General features: G+C 33.2%; 1 protein-coding gene across 2 annotated transcripts in view; it reads left to right on the forward strand.

Moving 5' to 3' along the window:
* Positions 1 to 728: 728 nt before the first annotated feature.
* DPH6 (diphthamine biosynthesis 6) overlaps positions 729 to 21,680 on the forward strand; it is a 170,336-nt gene continuing 149,384 nt past the window's right edge. Inside the window, exons 1-4 of one of the 2 annotated variants that reach the window (XM_081291054.1) lie at positions 730 to 901; positions 1,484 to 1,544; positions 4,032 to 4,126; positions 8,102 to 8,295. In XM_081291054.1, the coding sequence (XP_081147180.1) occupies positions 4,057 to 4,126; positions 8,102 to 8,295 (264 nt within the window). In that variant the 5' untranslated portion in view covers positions 730 to 901; positions 1,484 to 1,544; positions 4,032 to 4,056. Of the gene's footprint in view, positions 902 to 1,483; positions 1,545 to 4,031; positions 4,127 to 8,101; positions 8,296 to 21,680 lie in introns of both variants that reach the window. The other variant, XM_081291053.1, reaches the window with a different exon arrangement.

Here is a 21,680-nt window from a genome sequence, read left to right on the forward strand (position 1 = left end):
CCCTCTGTTTTGATTCTTTTCAATTTTTGTTTTTAGCACATCTCACTTAACATACTATTTCGTTTTTTAACCATATACTATGTTTGCTTTCCCTACTTCCATATAAACTCCATGAGGGGAATGGTCTGTTTTATTTATGGATATATCCCAAGAGCCTAAAACAGCCCTGGTACATGTAACACCCAATAAAATACTTTGGTGAATTTATTTTGATGCTAGATTTTCTTGCTGCAAGGCAACTGTTCTTTGGTTTAGAGCCCTACTTAGTTTCCCAGCTTCTGTGTTTGACAAAAAGCAATAACCAGAGATGGCCTAGTCATAGGGCTAGTCCTGGAATTTTAAATCACCACAACCCTGCACCTGAGGGGCTCAATTTTACACCCGGGCCTCACAGGTTAAGAGGACAGAGAAGATATAAGCCAAATAGCTAAAGTGTGTAGCTAGTTTCCTAGGGGTGGTTGAGGGAAGGATGGAAGGAAGGAAGGCAAACCTCCCCTCCTTCTTTCATCTCTTAAGCACATGTGACTTCGAACATCCTCTAACCGAAACATCCAGTGCCACCTGGGTCCGAAGGTGCGGGACGGGCCTTGCCCTTCTCCCGGCAGCTTCAGTGCCCTCACTTAGGTGGTTATGCTGTGCCTAAACATTATTTCTTTTGGGGGGGGGGGCGGGCCGCCTCTGCTACAGAGCGGAGGAGCGGAGGCGCGGAGGCAGCGTATCCTCAGCGCCCAGACGTCCCGAGAGCAGTAGAAGGGAGAGCAGCACGAGTCCGCGGACAGGCGGTGGAATGAACGCCCGCGTGAGGCCCCGGCCTCACCAGCGGCAGCTGCGGCTCTGACCCCGCCCCTCCCGCCGCACGCACGCGCACTGCATCCAGCATGAGGGTCGTGGCCCTGATCAGGTAACCGGGCGTCGGAGCCGCTTCCCTCTTCCCCGTCTGCCTCTGGTTCCTTCCTGCAGCCTCTGGTGCCCACCGAGCCGGGGTCGGTGTCCCGGCTGCGGTTCTGACCTCGGCGGCTCTTAGCACCTCAGGAAGAGGCGGAGCCTTCGTCCGGCTTTGGCTTGCGCTCCGCCTTTCCAGCGGTCGCTTCCTCGGGTCTTGTGCCCACACACTCGGATTCACCTGGGGGAACTTAAAAAAAAAAAAAAAAAAAAAGTCCTAACGCCTGGGTCCCACCGCCAGAGGCGCTGGTTTAATTACTCCAGAGTGGCCATCCGCGGATTTTTAAAAGCCGTAGTGGGCCTTGAAGTTATGAGGGCCACTGCTTGATTCCACGTACTCAGTTAATTAACTCCTGCCCCTTTCTTCCCGGTTTTCTTTGAATTCTTCTAAGATCCCCTTAAGTTCACAGATCCGCGGTGTCCTACCTTTCTCCCTAGGCTTACCGGTTCCCCCCTGCCCTTTCCAGTAAGGTCACCTACTTGTGTGGCTTCCCTGAGCTAGGTGGATTGCTTATAGCATCTTCATGTTTCTGTCTTGGAGCTCAAGTACAGAGTGGGAATCTCTTCTCTCCTGATGGAAAAGGAATTGTGCCAGTTTTATGGTACATCTAGTTGCAGTTGCTTCGGATGCTCGTAGTTGCTCTAGTGACATGTTAAAATATACCAAAAGGAGTTTAAAGTACATGATAATCCATCATGTTTAGGTATATAGATAAATGAACCCAAACCAGGCCAGTTTACAGGTCTCTTTACTCAATCTATAAATTGAGGCAAAAGGAAACATACTAGCAATATTACAAAAGGGAATTTAGGCTAATAAATATTTGTTTTATGAGATTTGGATTGGAAGAGTGTATCTGAATATGCTGCAATGATACATTCAGAGATTTTGTAGATTTCATAACGTTTAATTCAGTGCTCTACGTAATTGATAGTAGTTGACAAAATTGATCAATTAAAGACTCCAGATTCCAGTCCCTCTAGTGACTGAAACATTCCAATTTCTCCTACTTCAATGCCATTCTTGGAAAACTAGACTAATCATTGTTAGTCACACCAATCATTGTTATTCAGTAAATTGCCCATGTGAAGGGAATGATTAAGGTTTAAACGTTGTGGGTTTCATTTGCTCTAGAGATATTAAGAATTAAAGTGCCCCAGGAAACGAACAATTCACATCCACAGTCATTTTTCCCAAAGTCTAAGGATCAAGGTAATACACAACCTTAGACTTATTGGTGGGGAGAAGATCTGTGTAGTCTATCACACTAAATATTCTGTAATGTACATATACTGTGTTTATAATAATTTACTAAAGAAAGCAGTGTTGGAAAACTTGCTAAACTTTAATAGCTATACAAATGTTAGATATGCCATAAGAATGAATACAAAACCATATGTGTATATACATATGCTTATGAGATATATATACATATACCTTTATATTATTTATTATATATGTTATATATAATTAGGTATTAGATATATGCATTTAGATTTGAACATAGTGAATCTGTTTGCGATTTTGTTTGTGTGTGTTTGGCTATATAACAGAGGTAGGATATGTGTGTGCATTTTAGGGAATAATTGAAACTGAGGTTGTTATGTTTCCTTAGACCATAGAACATTATATTCCTGATACATAAACAAGTGTCATCAGATTTTACAATTGAATAACACCTTGAGTATCATTTAAGCAGGCTGTTCTGTAATTTTATAATGAAATATATAAACCCAAGCAGAATGAATAACTTAGCTTAGTATCTGTGAGTTGGAAACTAAATCTCTGGTCTGTAGGAATTCTCACTTAATATATACAGTCATGCCCAGGTATTTATGGGATATCGGTTCCAGGTTCTCCATGGATACCAAAAATCTGCAAGCGCCAAATGCCTCAATGTTATATATAACCTATGAACTTCCAATCATCTTTAGATTACTTATAATACCTAACGGTGTAAATAGCTATCATACTATATTGCTTAGTGAATATTGATCAAAAAAGTGTACATGTTTAGTACAGAAGCAATTTTTCAAATATTTTCAATTGACTGAATCCATGGGTGTGGAACCCATAGAAATGGAGGGTTAACTGTACTTACTTAATTCATGAAATTTTAAGAGAAGAGTAAGGTAGTCAGCATTTCCCAAAGTTGTTTGCCCTTGAACACTGTTTTGTTCTTTGACTGTGTATGTTAGGTGAGAAATCCTACAGAGCAGTTAACATTTGGTTGGACACTTGTGTTTTGTAGAACACAATTTGAGAAATAATACTTTGAAACCATACATAAAATGTTAGCATATTTTGAAATAAATTGTAAGGTTAAGTTCTGATTGTGAATGCATGCTTTTCAATCTTTCATATTTGATAGAATTAGTTTCTTTTTGTTTGGGGAAATAGAGTTAGTGATATACAACAGGGGAAGTTTTGAAAGACCTACTTAGGTGAATATCTGAATCTGATGAGAAGGGAGCAAGGGCTTTTTTATACTTTGTCTTTTGCATGCTCCCACTCCTTGAGAAGTTCTGAAAATTAGTTGTATATATACAGTGGTAGCTGAAGTGCTCATAGTACTGATATCTATTAGAATAATTCAGCATTTTGTGTTTCATCTGTATAGAATCTGAAATCATGTATTTAACATTTTGTCATGAAATTGGGACTTAGTTTTAACTTAAAGGGGTTTTGTCTAAGGAGTATATGTAATAAGTATTTAGCTAGGATGTAAGTTTTTAAGTGTTTTTATTTGTAAAGCACTTTTTATGTTAATGAAACCTCTGTCACGAATCTAGGAGTTATCATACTTTATTTAGAATGCTCTTTGTTATAATGGTATAATTTTATAAGATCTCCTAAATTGCAACCTTTGGTATTCAGATAAATTTTCTTAGATATGGAAATTAATGTGTGTATTATTGTATTCTTGTTATGAAACAGTCCCTCATAAATTTGGAAAATCTGCGTAAATAATGTGTTCTATTTTGATATCTAGCTATTCTATGTTGAATGATGGTCAGTAACCTGATAGTTTATGTATGCTTTCTCTCCCTTTCTCTGTCTCTCACTCTCTTATTAATTTATTTTTTAGTGGTGGGAAAGACAGCTGTTACAATATGATGCAGTGCATTGCTGCTGGGCATCAGATTGTTGCTTTAGCAAATCTAAGACCTGATGAAAACCAAGGTAAGTTTATGATTTTATTAAGAAGTTCTCTAAGTGACTGAAACTCAGATTCAGAATTGCACTTTATTATATGCAGTAGACAGAGGGGAAAAAAAAGAACCAGTGAATATTTAGCCAGATAAGATGTTCAATTCTTCATAGAAATCATTGTTGTTACTTACATATCCTTTAATTTTCATAACAACTCCTAGAAAGAGGCATTATTATTCTTACTTTTAGTAGATTGGAATACTGAAGATTTTGAATTTAAGTCTGTTCAAAGTAAAATAGCTAGCACAAACTTTTCAGAGCTGAGACTTGAAACCTCTTACTTCAGAATACACTGCCATTCCACTACACCTTATTTCCAAGTGTTGCAGGCAATATATAGATAGGTAAGATACAGTTTCATTTTGGCTTTTTTCCCCTTTTTTTCTTTCTTTTTATTCCCCCAATTAGAATTTTTTAAAAAATATATATGCTCACTAATTTGCTTTACTCTTTTGTTACACCTACATAATTAAACTGCTAAAATGTAAGGGAGAAAAGATTAGCACTGGCCTAATTTACAATTTTTGCTTTTCTACGTGTCTCTTCTAATAAGATGTTTTTATCATCCCCATACATAATATTTTTTCATACTCTATGCTTTTCATTTACTGTTGTTTTAGAATGAATTAAATGAGTAATATATGCGAAAACATTAATCATAGTTTCTGGTGTGAAGTAGGTATCCTGCAAATTTAGTTGAATGAGAATATTTCCTTTCTTCCCTTTTTTTCTTTTCCTCCCTTCAGGCCTCCTTCCCTCCCATCTTTTCTTCGTTCTTTCCCTTTCTCCTGTGCCTTCTTCTCAGGGCTGCCAATCTGTAGTATTTCTATTTTTTTTTTTTTAAAGAGAGTGTGAGAGGGAGAGAGCGAGAGAGAGAATTTTTTAAATTTATTTTTTAGTTCTCGGCGGACACAACATCTTTGTTTGTATGTGGTGCTGAGGATCGAACCCAGGCCGCACGCATGCCAGGCAAGCGCGCTACTGCTTGAGCCACATCTCCAGCCCAAGTATTTCTATTTTTATCTAATTTTATAGTTGTTTCTATTAATTTTCTCTTAGCCTTATAACTCCAAGTTAATTGATTATAATTTTTGAGAGGAGAGTTCATAACTTTCATCTTCCGTGGAATATTTCTTTGCATTTGGGACAGGTCTATGACCCTGGTCAGAGTTCACTCAAGAGTTTGTTGATGGACAAATGAATAATGAACACACTTGAATTAGCTCTGGGATAGAGAGCAGTTATTTCAATCAGGAATTTGAATTTTCTTTTCTCCTGTGACCAAGACCCAAGTAATGTTGGAAGCAATGTGGAAAAATAGACGTCAGAAGTTTTTTATAAAAAGAAGTAGAACATATTCTATAGAGAGTCCAGAGTTAATACACACTTTGAGGGTTCTGATGATGAGAAATAGCTACTTTTTTTTTAAGTAGTGAGTTTTTTTTTTTTTTTTTAATGCTCTTCTAATTCTAAAATCAAGAAAGAGAAAACTCTCTTAGGGTAATCAAGAACTGTACTGTAACCTATATCTTGTAAAAGAAGAAAGTACATCTTTAAATTAGACCTGTTAGTGAAATGGAGGCATTTAGTTAGAATAGTGTTTTTGATTAAAAAAATTTCAATAATAAAAATTAAAATATTGTAAAGTAAAAAGCTGGAAAAATCAGCTGAAACTATCATAGAAGAGAACAGATTAATGTGGATTGGTAAATGAGAGAGTTTAGCCAATATTGATTTAAAGTTATCAGGAAGTTGGAATCATTGAAAGAGTCATTGAATGACTTCTCCCTAAAACGAGTTATAAAAGCAACTGCAGTAAGGAATGACTGCAGAGTAGAGTTAGTTAAAAGGCATTCATGATATTGGATTTTCAATAGATAGTCTGAAAAGGCATTTATTTACATCCATGGGATGACGTGCATTTGTCGTAAAATTCACAAAACCATTTCTTTAAATTTGTAGTAGGAACTTTGTGGTGTTTTAATAGAGGTACTACAGGCAACAGTGAAGCCTTTTGGTTTTATTTGATGTCACACCCATTGTTGCTATGTAGCTTCCACTAATAAAAGTCCAAACCACAATGTATCTTAAAGTTACATTGTGGTTTGGACTAAATGAAACTTTAAAGAAAAATTATATCCTAGGTCTTTGAAGACTTTAAAATGTTTTAATTATAACATTAGGATATTTCTTGCTAAGAAGCTCAAATTTCTTTGAATAAATAAAAGGATAAATACATCTGTATCCCTTAACACTAATTAAGAGATACATTTAGAGATCTAGTCTAACTTTGAGAGATAGGCTAAAAGATTTTCAGGTCATTGGCTATCTATCTCTACTTTGTAGTGGGACTAGGAGGATTTCTAATAACCACATGAGTTCCATTCTGCAAGAAGCCAGTCTGATGTGTGGGTCAGAAACCTAACCTGGTGAGCCAAAGTGCAATGGCATATGATAACAGTTTTGATTGTTGAAAGAGTACTTAAAATATCATTCATTCCTTTTAATAGGATATTTCCACATTAAGCGGAAAACTGGATTTATTTGGTATATGTTCATACATACATACATGTATATCTGTCAAAGTAATTTTTTGTAACTTTTTTTAAACATACTGTGTCACTAATATTATTTTACAACAGCATTTTCCTTAAGTCTTCTTTGGAACACAGATACCTCCATGAAATGTAAGATTTTTGTGGATAGATAAACTTACGAGATAGTTCACCCTCTTTCCCCTTATTAGAAGGCCTAAAAGAATATTAGTATGGGAAGAATTACAGAGGACATCTATTTAGCATTTTTTGTTCTTATATTTTACAAATTTATTTGACATGGAGTCCCTTTTTCCTCTAATAGCTATTGGTATATTATGGGATTTATATTTTACAGAACACTTTTTGGAAAATACTTTTTAGAAAATATACTTATATTACTGGATGCCTAGTATTTTAATATATGAATAAACTATGATTTTTAATCTAGTATAAATAATGAGATGATGAATATATTTATAGATAATCTTTGTGTATATTCAGTATTCCTTTTCTATAAAGTAAACTTATGAGATCCCATCTATTCCAACATATTTCTATGTTCATTTATATCACCACCATAAGATCTGATGTGACTCATTGAATATTTTATGCATATTGTTATTTGTGGAATCTTGTGACAACAAGTGATTGTGTTATTGAACAGTCTTAGTTGCCATGCTTCTGTACATACTTGCAACTATTCTGTCAATATTGAATTTGTATATATTTTATTGAAGTACTGAATATAAAATACATCAAGAACATATAATTTTTTTGCAAATATTTGTCACCTATTAACTAAGTGGATATTTTATTAATAAAAGTTTTTAGTACATCTCTAATTTTGTGAATCACCTAGAATGATTTTTAAGAACTTTTATGTAATCAAAATTTGAATAAAGTAATCAAAATTTATTGGTTACATTGCTCTTTAAACATTGATGCATTTTGTTTTAAGATTTATATATAATTTTATTTGTAATCAGCAGTATAGATGATTATTAGCACTGGTATGAAATAAATACAGCTGTGGACAAATATGCAATTTTTTTTGGTACTAGAGTTTGAACCCAAGGGCATTCAACCACTGAGCGACATCCTCAGTGCTTTTCATTTTTAATATTGAAACAGGGTCTTGATAAGTTGCTTAGGGCCTTGCCAAGTTGGTGAGGCTGGCCTCTGACTTGCAATCCTCCTGACTAAGCTTCCTGAGTTACTGAAATTATAGGCATTTGCCATTGCATTCAGCCAAATTTGCAATTTTTATATATTGTTTTGCCATAAATGCAGAGAGAGTCATTAAGCTTTTAAGTCTGTTGACTACTCTTCAAGCAGTAAAACCTACATAGACTTTTAAATCCACTTTATCAATTTGTTTTGCTGATTATTTCCATTTTAATTGTTTCAGTGGGATCTGATGAACTGGATAGCTATATGTATCAGACAGTGGGTCATCAAGCCATTGACTTGTATGCAGAAGCAATGGCTCTTCCCCTCTACCGCAGAACCATAAGAGGAAGGAGCTTGGATATAGGACAAGTGTACACCAAATGTGAAGGTGATGAGGTTGAAGATCTCTATGAACTTTTGAAACTTGTTAAGGTATGCAATATGAACTTTTACATTTTTTTCAATTTAGTGTGTAACTTTGTAAATTTAAATTGCAGAATTATTTAGTAGTAAATAATTTACAACTTAATAGCCCAACTCTTCTTTGAAAGGATTTTTTATCTTTTTCAGGATAGGAAGAAAACTATTTAATATGCCTTTATACTAAAGGATATTTAAAAATGAAACTTTAGATATAGTCTGACATCCAGGCTTGTCAAATGATATTTAACTATTTTTTTCCCCTTAGGATATTGAAACCAATGACTATTCAATTGTATTTTTAACAAATATTTTTAGAATGTCTACTATATGCTCGGCTCGTGGTGCAAAGCACTTGGGATAGGGCAATAAACAAATCAGACCAAGGCCTGTTCTGATGAATCATACTTTCTAATGGAAGACAGAAAATAAACAAACAAATAACATGTTTTCTGTTGAAAAATACTTTGAGAAAAATGAAGCAGAGTCAAGGAGATAGCAACTGATAGCAGGGCATAGCTGGGGAGTGGTACTATAGTTGATGATCAAGTGAGACCTTCCTCATAAGACAAAGTTTAAGTAAACCTAAAGCAAGAAGGAGACTGTACCTTGCTTAAATCTGGTGGAAGAAGTTTGAATTAAATATTTAAGTAATGTGTATCTGTTTGGCACTAATTAATTTCAGTAGACAAAATGTAGGAGAGAAGTATGAAGTGTGAGGCTTATGTATCTAATAAGGATTAATCTCAGTAAGGTTAATTAATGGAGATGATTTTGTCTTGAGCAGTTATCTTTTCATTTTCATTAATAGCCAACTATTCCAATACTGTTGAATGTTATTCTTAAATGTGAATTTTTATCCAGTCAGCTACAGTCAAATCATGTAAGGTATATTGATGATACAGGTATTTAGACCAATATTTCCTGGATATCTTAAAATATTTTCATAAGGGAAAGGAAAAAAGATTTCTTGTGTGTTTCTCTACCAGGAGACGCTGCAGTTTATTTTCTCATGCTTCAGATAAGTTCAGCCTTTTCAGAATTTTTATCATGAACCTGTGTTATGAAAATTTTCTAGTCTCAAATCACTATTTCATAACAACTTTAAATTTGATACCAATTGAAGCTTAATGTGAATTTAGGATTTTGATTTGAAAAATATATGAAGCATTGAAATTCTTTTAAAGTTTGCTTGATTAAAGTGGTTCTTTTGTATATCAGAAATGTTTCATTTTTATTTAAAAAACTGATAGAAAAAACCAATTCTGTAATTTATTATTTAGCTATAGATAGGACAAGGAGTAGATGCTTTTCAAAGGAAATCATAGGGGAGATATATGTTAATTACAACATTTTGATTATCAAAGAAAGGTGTAGGAATAAGAGTCTGCTTTTAATAAGCATCTTTACAAAATGGTACAATTATAATTTCAACAATGTTCTCTTTGAGATGTGAAATATTGAGTGCAAATCCTGCACTTTCAAAATCTCTTTTTCAGGGTACACAGAAATTGCAGAAGAAATTTTGAAATATAAGCCAATATTACAAAATGGTAGAATTCATATTAGAAGTAATTGGGTTACAATAAAAATAACAAACTTAGTAACTTTGGAGAAGCTCTGTGATAACAGCCCTGAAAGAAAAGGAAAGATAATAAATTACTAATCAATTTAATTAAAAATGGCCAGATTAGTAGTAATTAAGAAGAATTTTCCCTTTTGATCCCTGCTGTCTTTGGGAAATGGATGCTTTGCCATTATCTTTATAGTAACAGTCAGTTATGACATAAATTAATGCTAATGTTAAATCTTGACAACTTCTGCTTTGGAATTTCATGCATGATAATTATAACTATAGTTGAAAGAGATGTTATCAAGTTGTCTGGTACTAAATAGTTGCTTCTTTTTCTGTATAAAAATATTAATTTTACTATAGGATATTTTAAGGACATAAATATGGGAAATATATAGTTTTTATGAAAGACATTGTACAACCAGACTTTTATGGTAAAATCCATAGAGGTCCTGCATATTCTAATGAATAATTGAGTAATTATGGGAAAAACTAATCTAGAAAAGCTATAATTTTTCAAGTTATTTTCACTTGTTCTAAGAAAAATACAGAGCTACATTTTAATCCTTTGAATATTAATGAAGCATTGAAAACATTAAGATTTATTTTTATTTTAAACATTTATTTATTTAAGTTATGTGACTTTCATATTTAAGTTCATTTTTGTTTCTTTAGCTCTTTGCCCCATGCAAATATTAGAGCTAGTTTTTGACTGGGTGATTTTCTGTTTTACAAGGAATTTAATTTACTGATTACTGAAAATAAGAGAGGAAAACTTGGAATAATTTATAGTGTTATAAATTTTATGTTTTGTAGAAATTATGAAAACTAATTGAAATGTAATAAGCCTTCAGGTAACTGACAGATATATATCTCCAGCTGTTTGCAAAATTTCTGGCTTTTATGTGACTACTCTTTCTTTATTCTTTAAAATTTCTGTAATATTGAAATGTAACTTTGATTCTCAAGTAGTTTGATTTGGCATTATAGATAACCTATATTATATTCTGAAAATTCTGTAATTTTCAGATTGTGTGAGTTTTCTTTTTAAGTTACATAAACAATATAAAAGTTTTCAAAAGACATGCATAAGCATCATATTTCTATAGAAAACATTTAAGTATCAACATATCATTTTTTTCTCCATTAGCTTGGAGCTACTTCCTGTGGCTCTGATGTCCTCTTCTTTTTTATTTCAATTTTACTTCAGTGGGATCATCTTTAAGAAACTTCTTCAGAGAGGGTACTTTCTACACCTTGTAGTTTGGAGATATTCCCATTCTGTTTGGACATTTTATTTATATGTTAACTTGAATTTAGAATTTGAGGATGAAATTAATTTTTTCCTTAAATCATTGAAAGCACTGCTCACTGTCCCCTAGCCTTTTCCTGATTCTGATCTGATTTTTGTTCACCTTTATGTGACTTGTTTTTGCTCTCTGTTAACGTTTACGATTGGGTCTTTATACTTGGTGTACCACAATGTCACAATAATGCCACATTGAAAATTGAGGGATTATTCTCCTGAATCCCTTCCAGAATTCCCTATTTATTGGCATATCCTTGTCTTCCTTCCCTCATTGATGATTCATGGGCATGTAATCCTGGTGAAAATCAGTCACAACAGGTCATTCTTCTGGCTATAGTGATAGGTGGTCGTGTTGACCAATGTTGGTCCTAATAGAACGACACGTAGGATGATGGGTAATTGGCAGAAGATAACTCTTTACTTACAAATAGAAAGATGTATGGGTATAAGGCCTAGGACTTCTTTAACTTTTTCTTTCATTTTTTTTTTAAGAAAGATTACTTGATGTCAAATCTGACACACAAAAAATGTCAGAGCCAATGGAAGTACAGTATAAAGATTGTTCTGGGAAGTGCCCTTTCATTATTTGATAATTTGCTCCTTTTTGATATATTCTCTGTTCCTTTTTTTCTGATACTCTTACTGGTCAAATATTAGAAAATTGAATCTTCCTGTGCCTTGTCTTTTCTCACATATTTTTCATACCTGAGTCTTTTTTGTACATTCTGCAAGAGTTACTTTTAAAAACTCTGTACTTTCTTATTGATTTTTAAAACGTTTTAGCAATTATATTTTTCAATAGTCATGAACTATTCTTCTTCATTGATTGTTTCTTTTTTACAATAACTTTTTTCTCTTTCTTTAGGCGCAGAATTCCTACATCCTTCTTAAAATATAATTAAGAGATATTCAGTATTATCTTTCTTCACTGAAATATTAGTATTTTCTCAGGGGTCTTTTTTCATGTTTTCTTTACTTTCATGCTGTAGTCTTTTCTCAGATGTCCTGGTTTCCTATTCAAATATATGAATAAGGAAAGAGGAAAGTTGACTATAAATGCTTTTGATTTAGTTTTTTTAAGTCTTACATTTCATATTTGTTATACCTGGAGTATACCAAGCCTAACTTTGTTCCTTTCTTGATTTTATTCTCTTCCATACAAAGAGTGGATTATAGCTTCCTGTGCTGATTTATCAGTCCTCATTCTTTCATCTACTTTCTGACTCAAGAAGTTAATTAAAATCCTTTAGCATTGATGGTTCCCTCTTGTTCTTCTTGTTTTTGAGGAATTGTACCTTTGCTTTCATTTTAATGAAATCTCATGATTTAGAAACCTGTGTTAACGTCATTCTAATATATTTAATATGCTTAAATTAAATTCATTTCATTTTCAGTCTTCCTTTTTTAAGTTTTGGTGTTATTCCTTTTTGTTTTTTTTCCTCTTGCAATTTCTTATCTTCATATTGACCTTAAAATTCTTCTAGTAATTTGAATATAATAATGTATGAATAATTGCCTTATTTTCTCTTCTTTTTTAAATGGAATATTTTCTATTGAAAGAAATATAAATAAATGACTGGTTTTATTTAAAAACTAGATTTTAATATAATGCTTTGAGGAAATATCAGTTGGCTCTTTCTTTATACTGGTTAGAATATTTTGGTTAAAGGGAAGAAAGTCACATTCAAGAAGTATTAAATGAAAAGAGAATTTATTGGCAATAATCTAAAAGGAGGTTTGGCTTCAAGTAACTAAATATAGGACCAAAATATAAAAGTCTAATTTCTTATTTTGTTGGTTTTCTGTTTCTTTTTTAGCCTCTCCTTTCTGTTGACTCTGTTCTCAGTTGAGACCTTTATAGTTAGAGAAATGTTCCCAGTTATAAGTCTTCCTTTTTCAAATCTAGTAAGAAAAGCTCTGTTTTCTTTAATACCTCAAGACTTCCTTAACCTGGCTCTTATCATTCATGAGCCAGGCATTGTTTTAAGTAAATAAATTCATTTGACTGTGCAGGCCTTGATTATCTGCCATTTCTGTAGTGAGAGATAGAGTCAAGATTACTGGGACCACATTTTCTAGGAGCAAGGAAATTGTGAATCTCCAAGTATAAATTAGGCTGGTCCTCACTACTTGACTTTTCTTTTTCTCAGTCTCCCACCTCCACCTCAACCACTACCTTTAGATCTTTAGAACCTGCAGATAATACTTCTGTGTTTTCTAAAATCTAACCCTTTGTCCCCCATTCTCACCACAACTGTTTTTTCTTATGTGCTGTGCATATCTTCTAAGTAGTCAACTTGCCTGCAGAATTGTCCTGTACTCCAACCAGCTCTTATACCATGTTGTTGTCGACTGATCTATACAAATGCTTGAATAACTCACATATTAGCCTGACACAGAAGACCCTTTAAGAAGAGGCCCTTGCATTCCTATGAGTCTGATCTTGGCATTCCCATATAAGCCTCTGGGATCAAGTTATAATGAACTAATTAGGTTTCTAGAAGATTGCTTTTTCAGGTCTGAGTCTTTACCTGTACCATTCTGGATTCTTATTTCTTTGTTCTCCTGAAGATCCCCTTGTTACCTCATATCCTTTTGTGAAATCAGCTTTAATTTACCTTTATCCTATTTCTTTAATGGCAGTTTGTCTATACCTTTACTGTGGTTCTTAGAGTATTAGGATTATTTATTTGGCTGTCTCTCTTGCTAGATTGTGTATCTGATCTTATCTTCTGAAAGGGCCAATTAAAAAATGTGATCAGTGCTCTTCTGTGTTATATCTCAGGTGCATAGCAGGCTCTTAAAAAATTGTTGAACAAAATAGTTAAGTCCAAAATTTACATTTTTTTTAAAGTTGTAGGTGGGCATAATACCTTTGTTTGATCTATATGTGGTGCTGAGGATCTAACCCAGGGCCTCATGTGCTAGGTCCGCGCTCTACTGCTGAGTCACAACCCCAGCCCCACAAATTACTTTTTAACTAATAATTTATGTAATGCTGGGGAACCACCACTTTCAATATATAATATAAAACCAGTGGTAAATTGATTCTGTTTGCTTTTTATCTAGAGGCTTAAGTGAATAGGCATCATAGTGAAAGCTTTCAAAATAAGGTATTTTATCAGCTTTGGCAGTGTAACCACGATCTGTACTAAGAATAATTTCCAGTTGCAGACTATCTTATGAAAATGCTGAGCAGACACTTTTCAAAATATTTTGGCATCTTTATTTTTAAAAACCTGCTTGTGGCAAAAAATTACTTTGTGAGTCTCTTTTCACTTCAAATCCTGGGGGAGAAATACTCTGGTTGTTGAGTTACTTTGAGACAAATATGGAGGATTTGGAGTGGGGGAAACTTAAGATGGCCCTTAGATTGACTTGCAAGGAAGACCCAGACATAGTGTAATTAAATAGACATATAACCCTATACAGATTGTTCTGGGCACTTTAGCACTGCACAGCTTACCTTAAACCCTGTTATTTCCCAAGATTTTAGACATTAAAAACCTGATTCCTTGGTGTAAGAAATTCTTTTCTAGTATTGATTCTGGCTCCAAATAGGAAGAGTCTGCATTACAACAGACCAGTGTCATTTTTACTTCCAGGTGCAGTTTTATTGAGGCTGTGCCATTTCTGGCCCTTTCAGAGGATAAGATCAGATACACATGATAGAAAATCTGTTTGACAATAAAATTCTGGAACATATTTTGTAATTCTTATAGTTCCTAAACTTATTACAAATCCAGAGTCTTCATCTATAGATTCCTCTTAAAGCCTAGAAAATATGACTTTCTTCTTTTTTGGAAAAACTCATTCTGTCTCCTCAATCTTGGATCTTTCTTCACTTTTATTACTCTTTGCATGTATTTGTTATCTATAAACATACATATTCTTTCTGTTTATCTTTTTTCCTGATTCAGTGTGTTGTAGTTTGCATGTGACTTGTGCCCCAAAAGCTAATTTGTGAGACAATGAGAGAATGTAAGAAGGTTAGAAGGAGAGCCTTAACCCAATCAGTGAATTAATCCTCTGGTGGGATTAACTGAATGCTAACTCAAAGGCAGGTAGGGTATGGCTAGAAGATACAAGTCATTGGAGGAATGCCTTTAGGATATTTATTTTGTGTCAGGCAAGTGGAGTCTTTTGCTGCTTCTTGGTCATCATGTGAGCCACTTCCCCTCGCCATGCTTTTCCACTATCATTTTCTGCCTTACCTTGAGCCCTGAGGAATGGAGCTGGCCTTTTATGGACTGAGACCTCTGAAACTATGAGCCCTAGATAAACTTTTCCTCCTAAAATTGTTCTTGTCAAGATACTTTGGTCACAGCAATGAAAGAGCTGACTAAAACACAGTGCATCTCAATTTACCAGTTGACTTTCATACCCTGTATTCCTTTCCTCTACAAACTAGATATTATTCTATTTAATCATCTACCTTATATTTGAAAGTGTGTTGAGTATGTTTGACTTTTCTTTTTTTATGCTTTCCAACTCTGGAATTATGTCCTGTTGGCTCCCCCTACACCCGCCCCTGAATATGCTACTATTTATTTTCAGAGAAACCTTTCATAGATGTCTGCTTCTGGAGTTGTGTTGTCTGAAGTGCTAGATATGTTTCTGTCCTATAGTCTTTTACCTCATTTCTAGACGTAATTTACCCTGTCTTTACTATATTCTTGATTAAATGACAGAGAACACATTACCAAGATCGATTCCTTTATTGTTATCTTTTCATACTTTTGAAACAGGACTTTATTGGTGGTCATACAACAGTATGATATATCTTAAAATTTTATCTTTTATGTTGACTTGCCTTTTTAAATGGGAAATTCTTCAATCTGTAAATACATAGTGTCAATCATAAAATAGTCATACAACAAGTGATATGCCTAAATATTTATTTGTAGTAAATTTTTTTAGTAAGAGGTGATTTAATAAGATTTTTTCTGTGATATATAGATGTGAGAAAATACTGAGTACATCAAAATGATGTCCCACTTGATTTTGACTGATTATCTTTTACCTTTATTACTCCTATAGACTTTTTATGTCTTTATTCAGAAAACATTAATTCAAAACATATTAATACTAGAGAATAAAAAAGTTGTATGAGACATAGTTTCTTTCCCCCATAGACCCCTAAGAGATAAGATACATGCATAGAGAAACTAATACAAGATACAGTTGCCATAAGAGTGCTTAGTCAGAGGGTTATAGAGATTCAGACTAGAAAATATCAGGAGAGGAATCAGAAAAGGCCTTACAAGGGAAGTCATGTGATATTCTTAAAGGTTGTTTGTATTTTTAAAGAGGCAGGTATAACAGAATAGTTAACAGAAAGTTGCAAATTAAGGGCAGATTTTAGCCAAAGTCATGGAAGCAGGAAATCATGAGATATTATGGGACTATAAAGTGGTTCAATTTGGGTAGCATTCAGAGTTTGAGGAGTAGGGAGAATATTTCTGTAAAGGTTGATTGAAACCAAAAAAGAGAGTGTCTTAAATTTTAGGTCAGAAATCTCAGTAAATGGAAAGCTGTTGTAGTAGTATTTTCCAAACTCAATTTTGTGGGTCACACCAATTTAAAAAAAAAAAAAAATTTGAAAACTACAATAAAATAGAAAATATCAAGGTGCATTATACATAATAAATAATATGAATTATTCTTTTGTGTAACATTCAGTGTTTGTTTTTCAATTTAATTTTTATTGTATAGATTAATGGAATTTACTGTGATATTTCATGCATACATACATCTACCTTTCTTCTACCTGCACCCTTTCCAGTCTTTTGAATTCCTCTTCTTTCAGGATGACTTGTTTGTTTATTTTCTTTTTAAATTGTTACATATGAAAAAGAACATGAAATACTTCTTTTTCTGTGTTTGTTATTTTGCTTAATCTGATTCCTTCAGTTATATACATTTTGCTACAAATGACAGAATTTGTTCTTCATTATGGCTGAATAATACTCCATTGTACATATTTATACAACGTATTTTCTTTGTCCATTCATCTTCTGATGAGCACCTGGACTGACTTCATACCTTATCTATTGTAAATATTTCTTCAGTAAACATGGGTATGCAGATAACTATTTTTTATGTTGGTTTCATTTCTTTTGGATATATATACAAAAGTGGGATAAATGGAACATATGGTAGTTCAATTTTTAGCTTTGGAGGAGTTACCATTTTCTCCATTATAATATTACTAATTTCCATTGCCATTAACAATGTGTAGGCATTCTTTTTTCCTTCTTATTCTTGCAAGCACTTGCTACATTTTATTTTCTTGATAATAGTCATTATAACTGGAGTGAGGTGGTATCTTATAGTTTTAATTTGCATTTCCTTAATGGCTAATGATATTGAACATTTTTCCCTATTTGTTGACTATTTGTATTTCTTATTTTGAGAAGTGCCTGTTCAGATTGATTATTTTTCAATTGGATTACTTGATTTTTTTTTGGTGGTGTTTTTGAGGTCCTTATGTATCCTGAATATTACTCCTTGGTTGAATGAATAGTTAGCAGATATTTTCTCCTACTCTGTAGTTGTCTTTTCATTTTCTTCATTGTTTTCTTTGTTGTGCAAAAGCTTTTAAATTTGATATAATTCCAACAATCTATTTTCAATTTTGTACCCTGTGATTTTGGGTTAGATCTAAAAAATCATTGCCTCTACTAATGTCTTGATATATCTCCATTATGTGGTTTTTATATTTTCAAGCCTTATATTTAGATCTTTGATTCATCTTGAGTTGGTTTTTATACAGGTGAGAGATGGGGGTTAATTTTCAGTCCTGTACATATGGTATACTTTTACAAGCACCATTTATTGAAGAGGCTCTCCTTTCTATTATTTATATATATATATATATATATATATATATATATATATATATATATATATTAATCACTTTTGTTGAAAATCAGTTGTATGAATATACGTGGATTTATTTCTGGATCCTTTATTCTGTTTCATAGGTTCATATGTGTCTTTTCATGCCAATGCCATGCTGCTTTGTTACCACGGCTCTCTTAGTATATCTGGAAATAGGGTATTATCATACTTAGAGCTTTGCTGTTTCTGCTCAGGATATCTTTGACTATTTGGGGGTATTTTGTACCTCCATGTGAATATTAGGATTTTTTTCTAGGTCTGTAGAGAATGTCATTGATATTTTGATGTAGATAGCATTGAATCTGTTGGTTACTTTGGGTAGTATGGCATTTTAACAGTGTTAATCCTTCCAATCCGTGAACATGGGAATTCTTTCCTTTTTAAAAAATTATTTATTTATTTATTTATTTGTGTGTGTGTGTGTGTGTGTGTGTGTTAAATTTTTTTCATCAGTGTTTTGCAATTAGCATTGTAGAGGTCTTTCATTTCCTTGGTTAAATTTTTTCATACATGTTACATATATACACATATATACACAAAAAAAGTATGTGTGTGTGTGTGTGTATATATATATATATATATATATATATACACACACACACACACACACACACACACACACACAGCTATTGAGAATGGGATTGTTTTCATGATTTCTACTGATTTTATATGTTGATTTTTGTATCCTTCAACATTTCTTAATTTGTTTATTAGTTCTAATAACCTTCAGGTGATCTCTTTAGTGTTTCTACATATAAAATCATATGATCTGCAAACAGGCTTAATTTGGCTTCCTCCTTTCCTATTTCTGTGCCATTTATTTCTTTCTCTTGCCTATTCCTCTGACTAAAACTTCCAGAACTCTATTGAATGTGTGTGGCAAGGGAGTGTGTGTGTGTGTGTGTGTGTGTGCGCGCGCGCGTGTGTGCATACACATGCATTATGTATATGCTAGGATGTTAAATTATATTATCTTATTGTTATACAAGTTCTTATAGTCAAACAAAATTGAAAACCAGTACCCCGAAGAATTTGCAAAGGAATGATATAGAATTGTAGAGTTGGAAGGTAACTTTATGATCATCAGATTGAATTACTAATAAGGCAAGAAATAGATTAGAGAAGTGCAATTCTACAGATACAGGGTTCAAACTGAAAAATAGGCTAACTGAAAGGTTATATATAAAGATAGCAACTGGGGGAACAAGAATGGGAAAAGTAAACAGAGGACATTAAAGAAGAATTTATAGGATTTGACGATGGTATTGGAATTTTAACAAGCAATCTGTATAAGGTACCTGTAAAATAGTTCCATGGCTGATTTATACAGCTTTCACTGGGCAACATTGATAATCAAAGTGAATTATGATATTTTATCTTTTTTCTTAAAAGCACCTAATGTTGATTCATAGAAGGAAGCAAAGTATATATTAATGTATTTTAATATAATAATAACCCAGGCTGGGGATGTGGCTCAAGCGGTATTGTGCTTACCTGGCATGTGTGCGGCCGGGTTCGGTCCTTAGCACCACATACAAACAAAGATTTTGTGTCCGCCGAAAACTAAAAAATAAATATTAAAAAAATATAAAATCTCTATATGGTCTGTAGCCTTTGGGGCATCAGATCAGACTAAAACTAGTTTTATAAATTTATTGACCCCTTATATTTTATGTGTGGTATCTCTCAGCCTCTGTAATTTATCTTACAAACTCCTGCAAAGTTCATCTTTCTAAAAGGTAGATCTAATCACATTTCTCTCTTCAGCAGAAATCGTCATTGCTTACTACTGATTTGTTAGGAGCTCTGGAATGACTTTAATTTATCTTCTGTTTTTTCCCAGATTCCCCTACAAGGAACCTATGTTCCACCTAAACTAGACTTTTGTCAGAATTTGTTCTTCACTTCATTTAGAAACTACCTCTGCTTTTCAACTCCTTTTTTTTTTTTTTTGCATATCATCTTCCTGATAGCATTTTTAATTCACCCTCATTGAGAACAAAATGAGAACCTTTTTAAGTTTTTTTTAAAAAGATGCTATATAAATTAATTTATCTTGTAGTTTTTTTTTTTTTTTAATTATGTCAACCTAATGTTAGTCTTGGGTCTTTTTTCTCCTTTCTTTCAAAATAATTCAGTAAAGTTAAGTCATTTTTCTCATTGCATACAAAGTTCTATTAGGGTATTAATATTAAATAGTTGCTGCAAGTGGGCATTGAGATCAGTGTAATTCTTCTTGGCTTTATTAGTAAGTTAATGCAGAGAAGAAAAAGAATAGTCATTGTTCAAATTGTGAAGTTTTAATGGGGACAAATTTATATTATAGATTGAATTGAATTTATCCTTCTACATTTGTTGCTTATAATTTTGACCCTCCTGAGTCATTTTTATACTCTCTCAGTCATATAATTCAGCTTTCCAAGACACATGTTGAACTCATTTCCTTATGTGAGTAAAACTGGGGAATGGACTTTTTAAAAAGGAGATAAAGAGGTGAACCCAAAGATGTCAAAGATTGCAATTTAATACATGTTTTTGTCATTAAAATTTATTTTGGCATATTCTTTTAGGATTTGGCATCATGTTTATCTTTAAAATTAAGCAGTGCATTTTCTACTGACTTATTTGTAAAAAACCTCTAGTCATTTCTTCCATTTGAAAGTCAGATGAACTGAGGTTAGAGGATTTAGTTAGACTTACCAAAGAGCATTTGAAAAGTTAAAAGATTTTAAAAATGACTTTTTGGAAATTCAAAAGTGGTAGAATGGAGCTCTATACTCCTGTATGTAAATCCCTCTCACCACCTGCAGAATTATATCATACTTATTTATAGCATTCTACAGTGCACACAGAGTAATCACTTCCTATACTGGCTCAAACGATTTTTCAATGGGCAGTTGTTAAATAGGCTGCAAAGTTGAGCCTATCTAATCTTGCCAACGGGCAGTTAATTTGGATCTTCTTATTTTTCTAAAAATACATTAAAAAATCAGAAGAAGTTAAAAACTATTATTCACTAATTTCTCTTCTTTGTGAAGTCTTCTTTGCTACCTTCTACAAGATTTATTATGGAGCCATTGAAATTGTTTTAAGATCAGTTCCTTTGTTGTCTCTTTTCTAGGAAGTACTATTGCAGGGAGGTAGAGAAGGGAGAATCTTCATCATTTGGTAAATAATCCATGCTCTTACTTTTTGAACATTTTATAATTTAGTTCCTTCAAACATTTTTATTGGTCTCATAGCCAGTTTTGTATTGACCTTAATGAAATCTTATCCAAGTTCTTCTAACTTTGGTCATGTGAACTGAACTTGATAATAAAAAGCTAATATGAATGAAGCTCATGCTAATGAGCTTCAATATAGGATTCACAGAGTAATAAATTCAAATGGCAAGAAAAAATGTTCAGTTTCACTAACTCAAAATGTAAGTTGTCACTTTGGAAGGAATAAGAAATGATGTTGGTTTTGGAAAACTGGGTGCTCTTATGTGCTACCAGGAACCCTATAAATTGGTTCAGCCTTTCTGTTAGGTAATTTGGCAGAACTCATCTGACAAAAATATATACCCCTTTTACCACGCAATTCACTTTGGGGAATTTATACTAAAGAAAT

Source organism: Spermophilus citellus (genome assembly GCF_964194105.1).
Source record: "Spermophilus citellus genome assembly, chromosome: 4".
Lineage (NCBI taxonomy): Eukaryota > Metazoa > Chordata > Mammalia > Rodentia > Sciuridae > Spermophilus > Spermophilus citellus.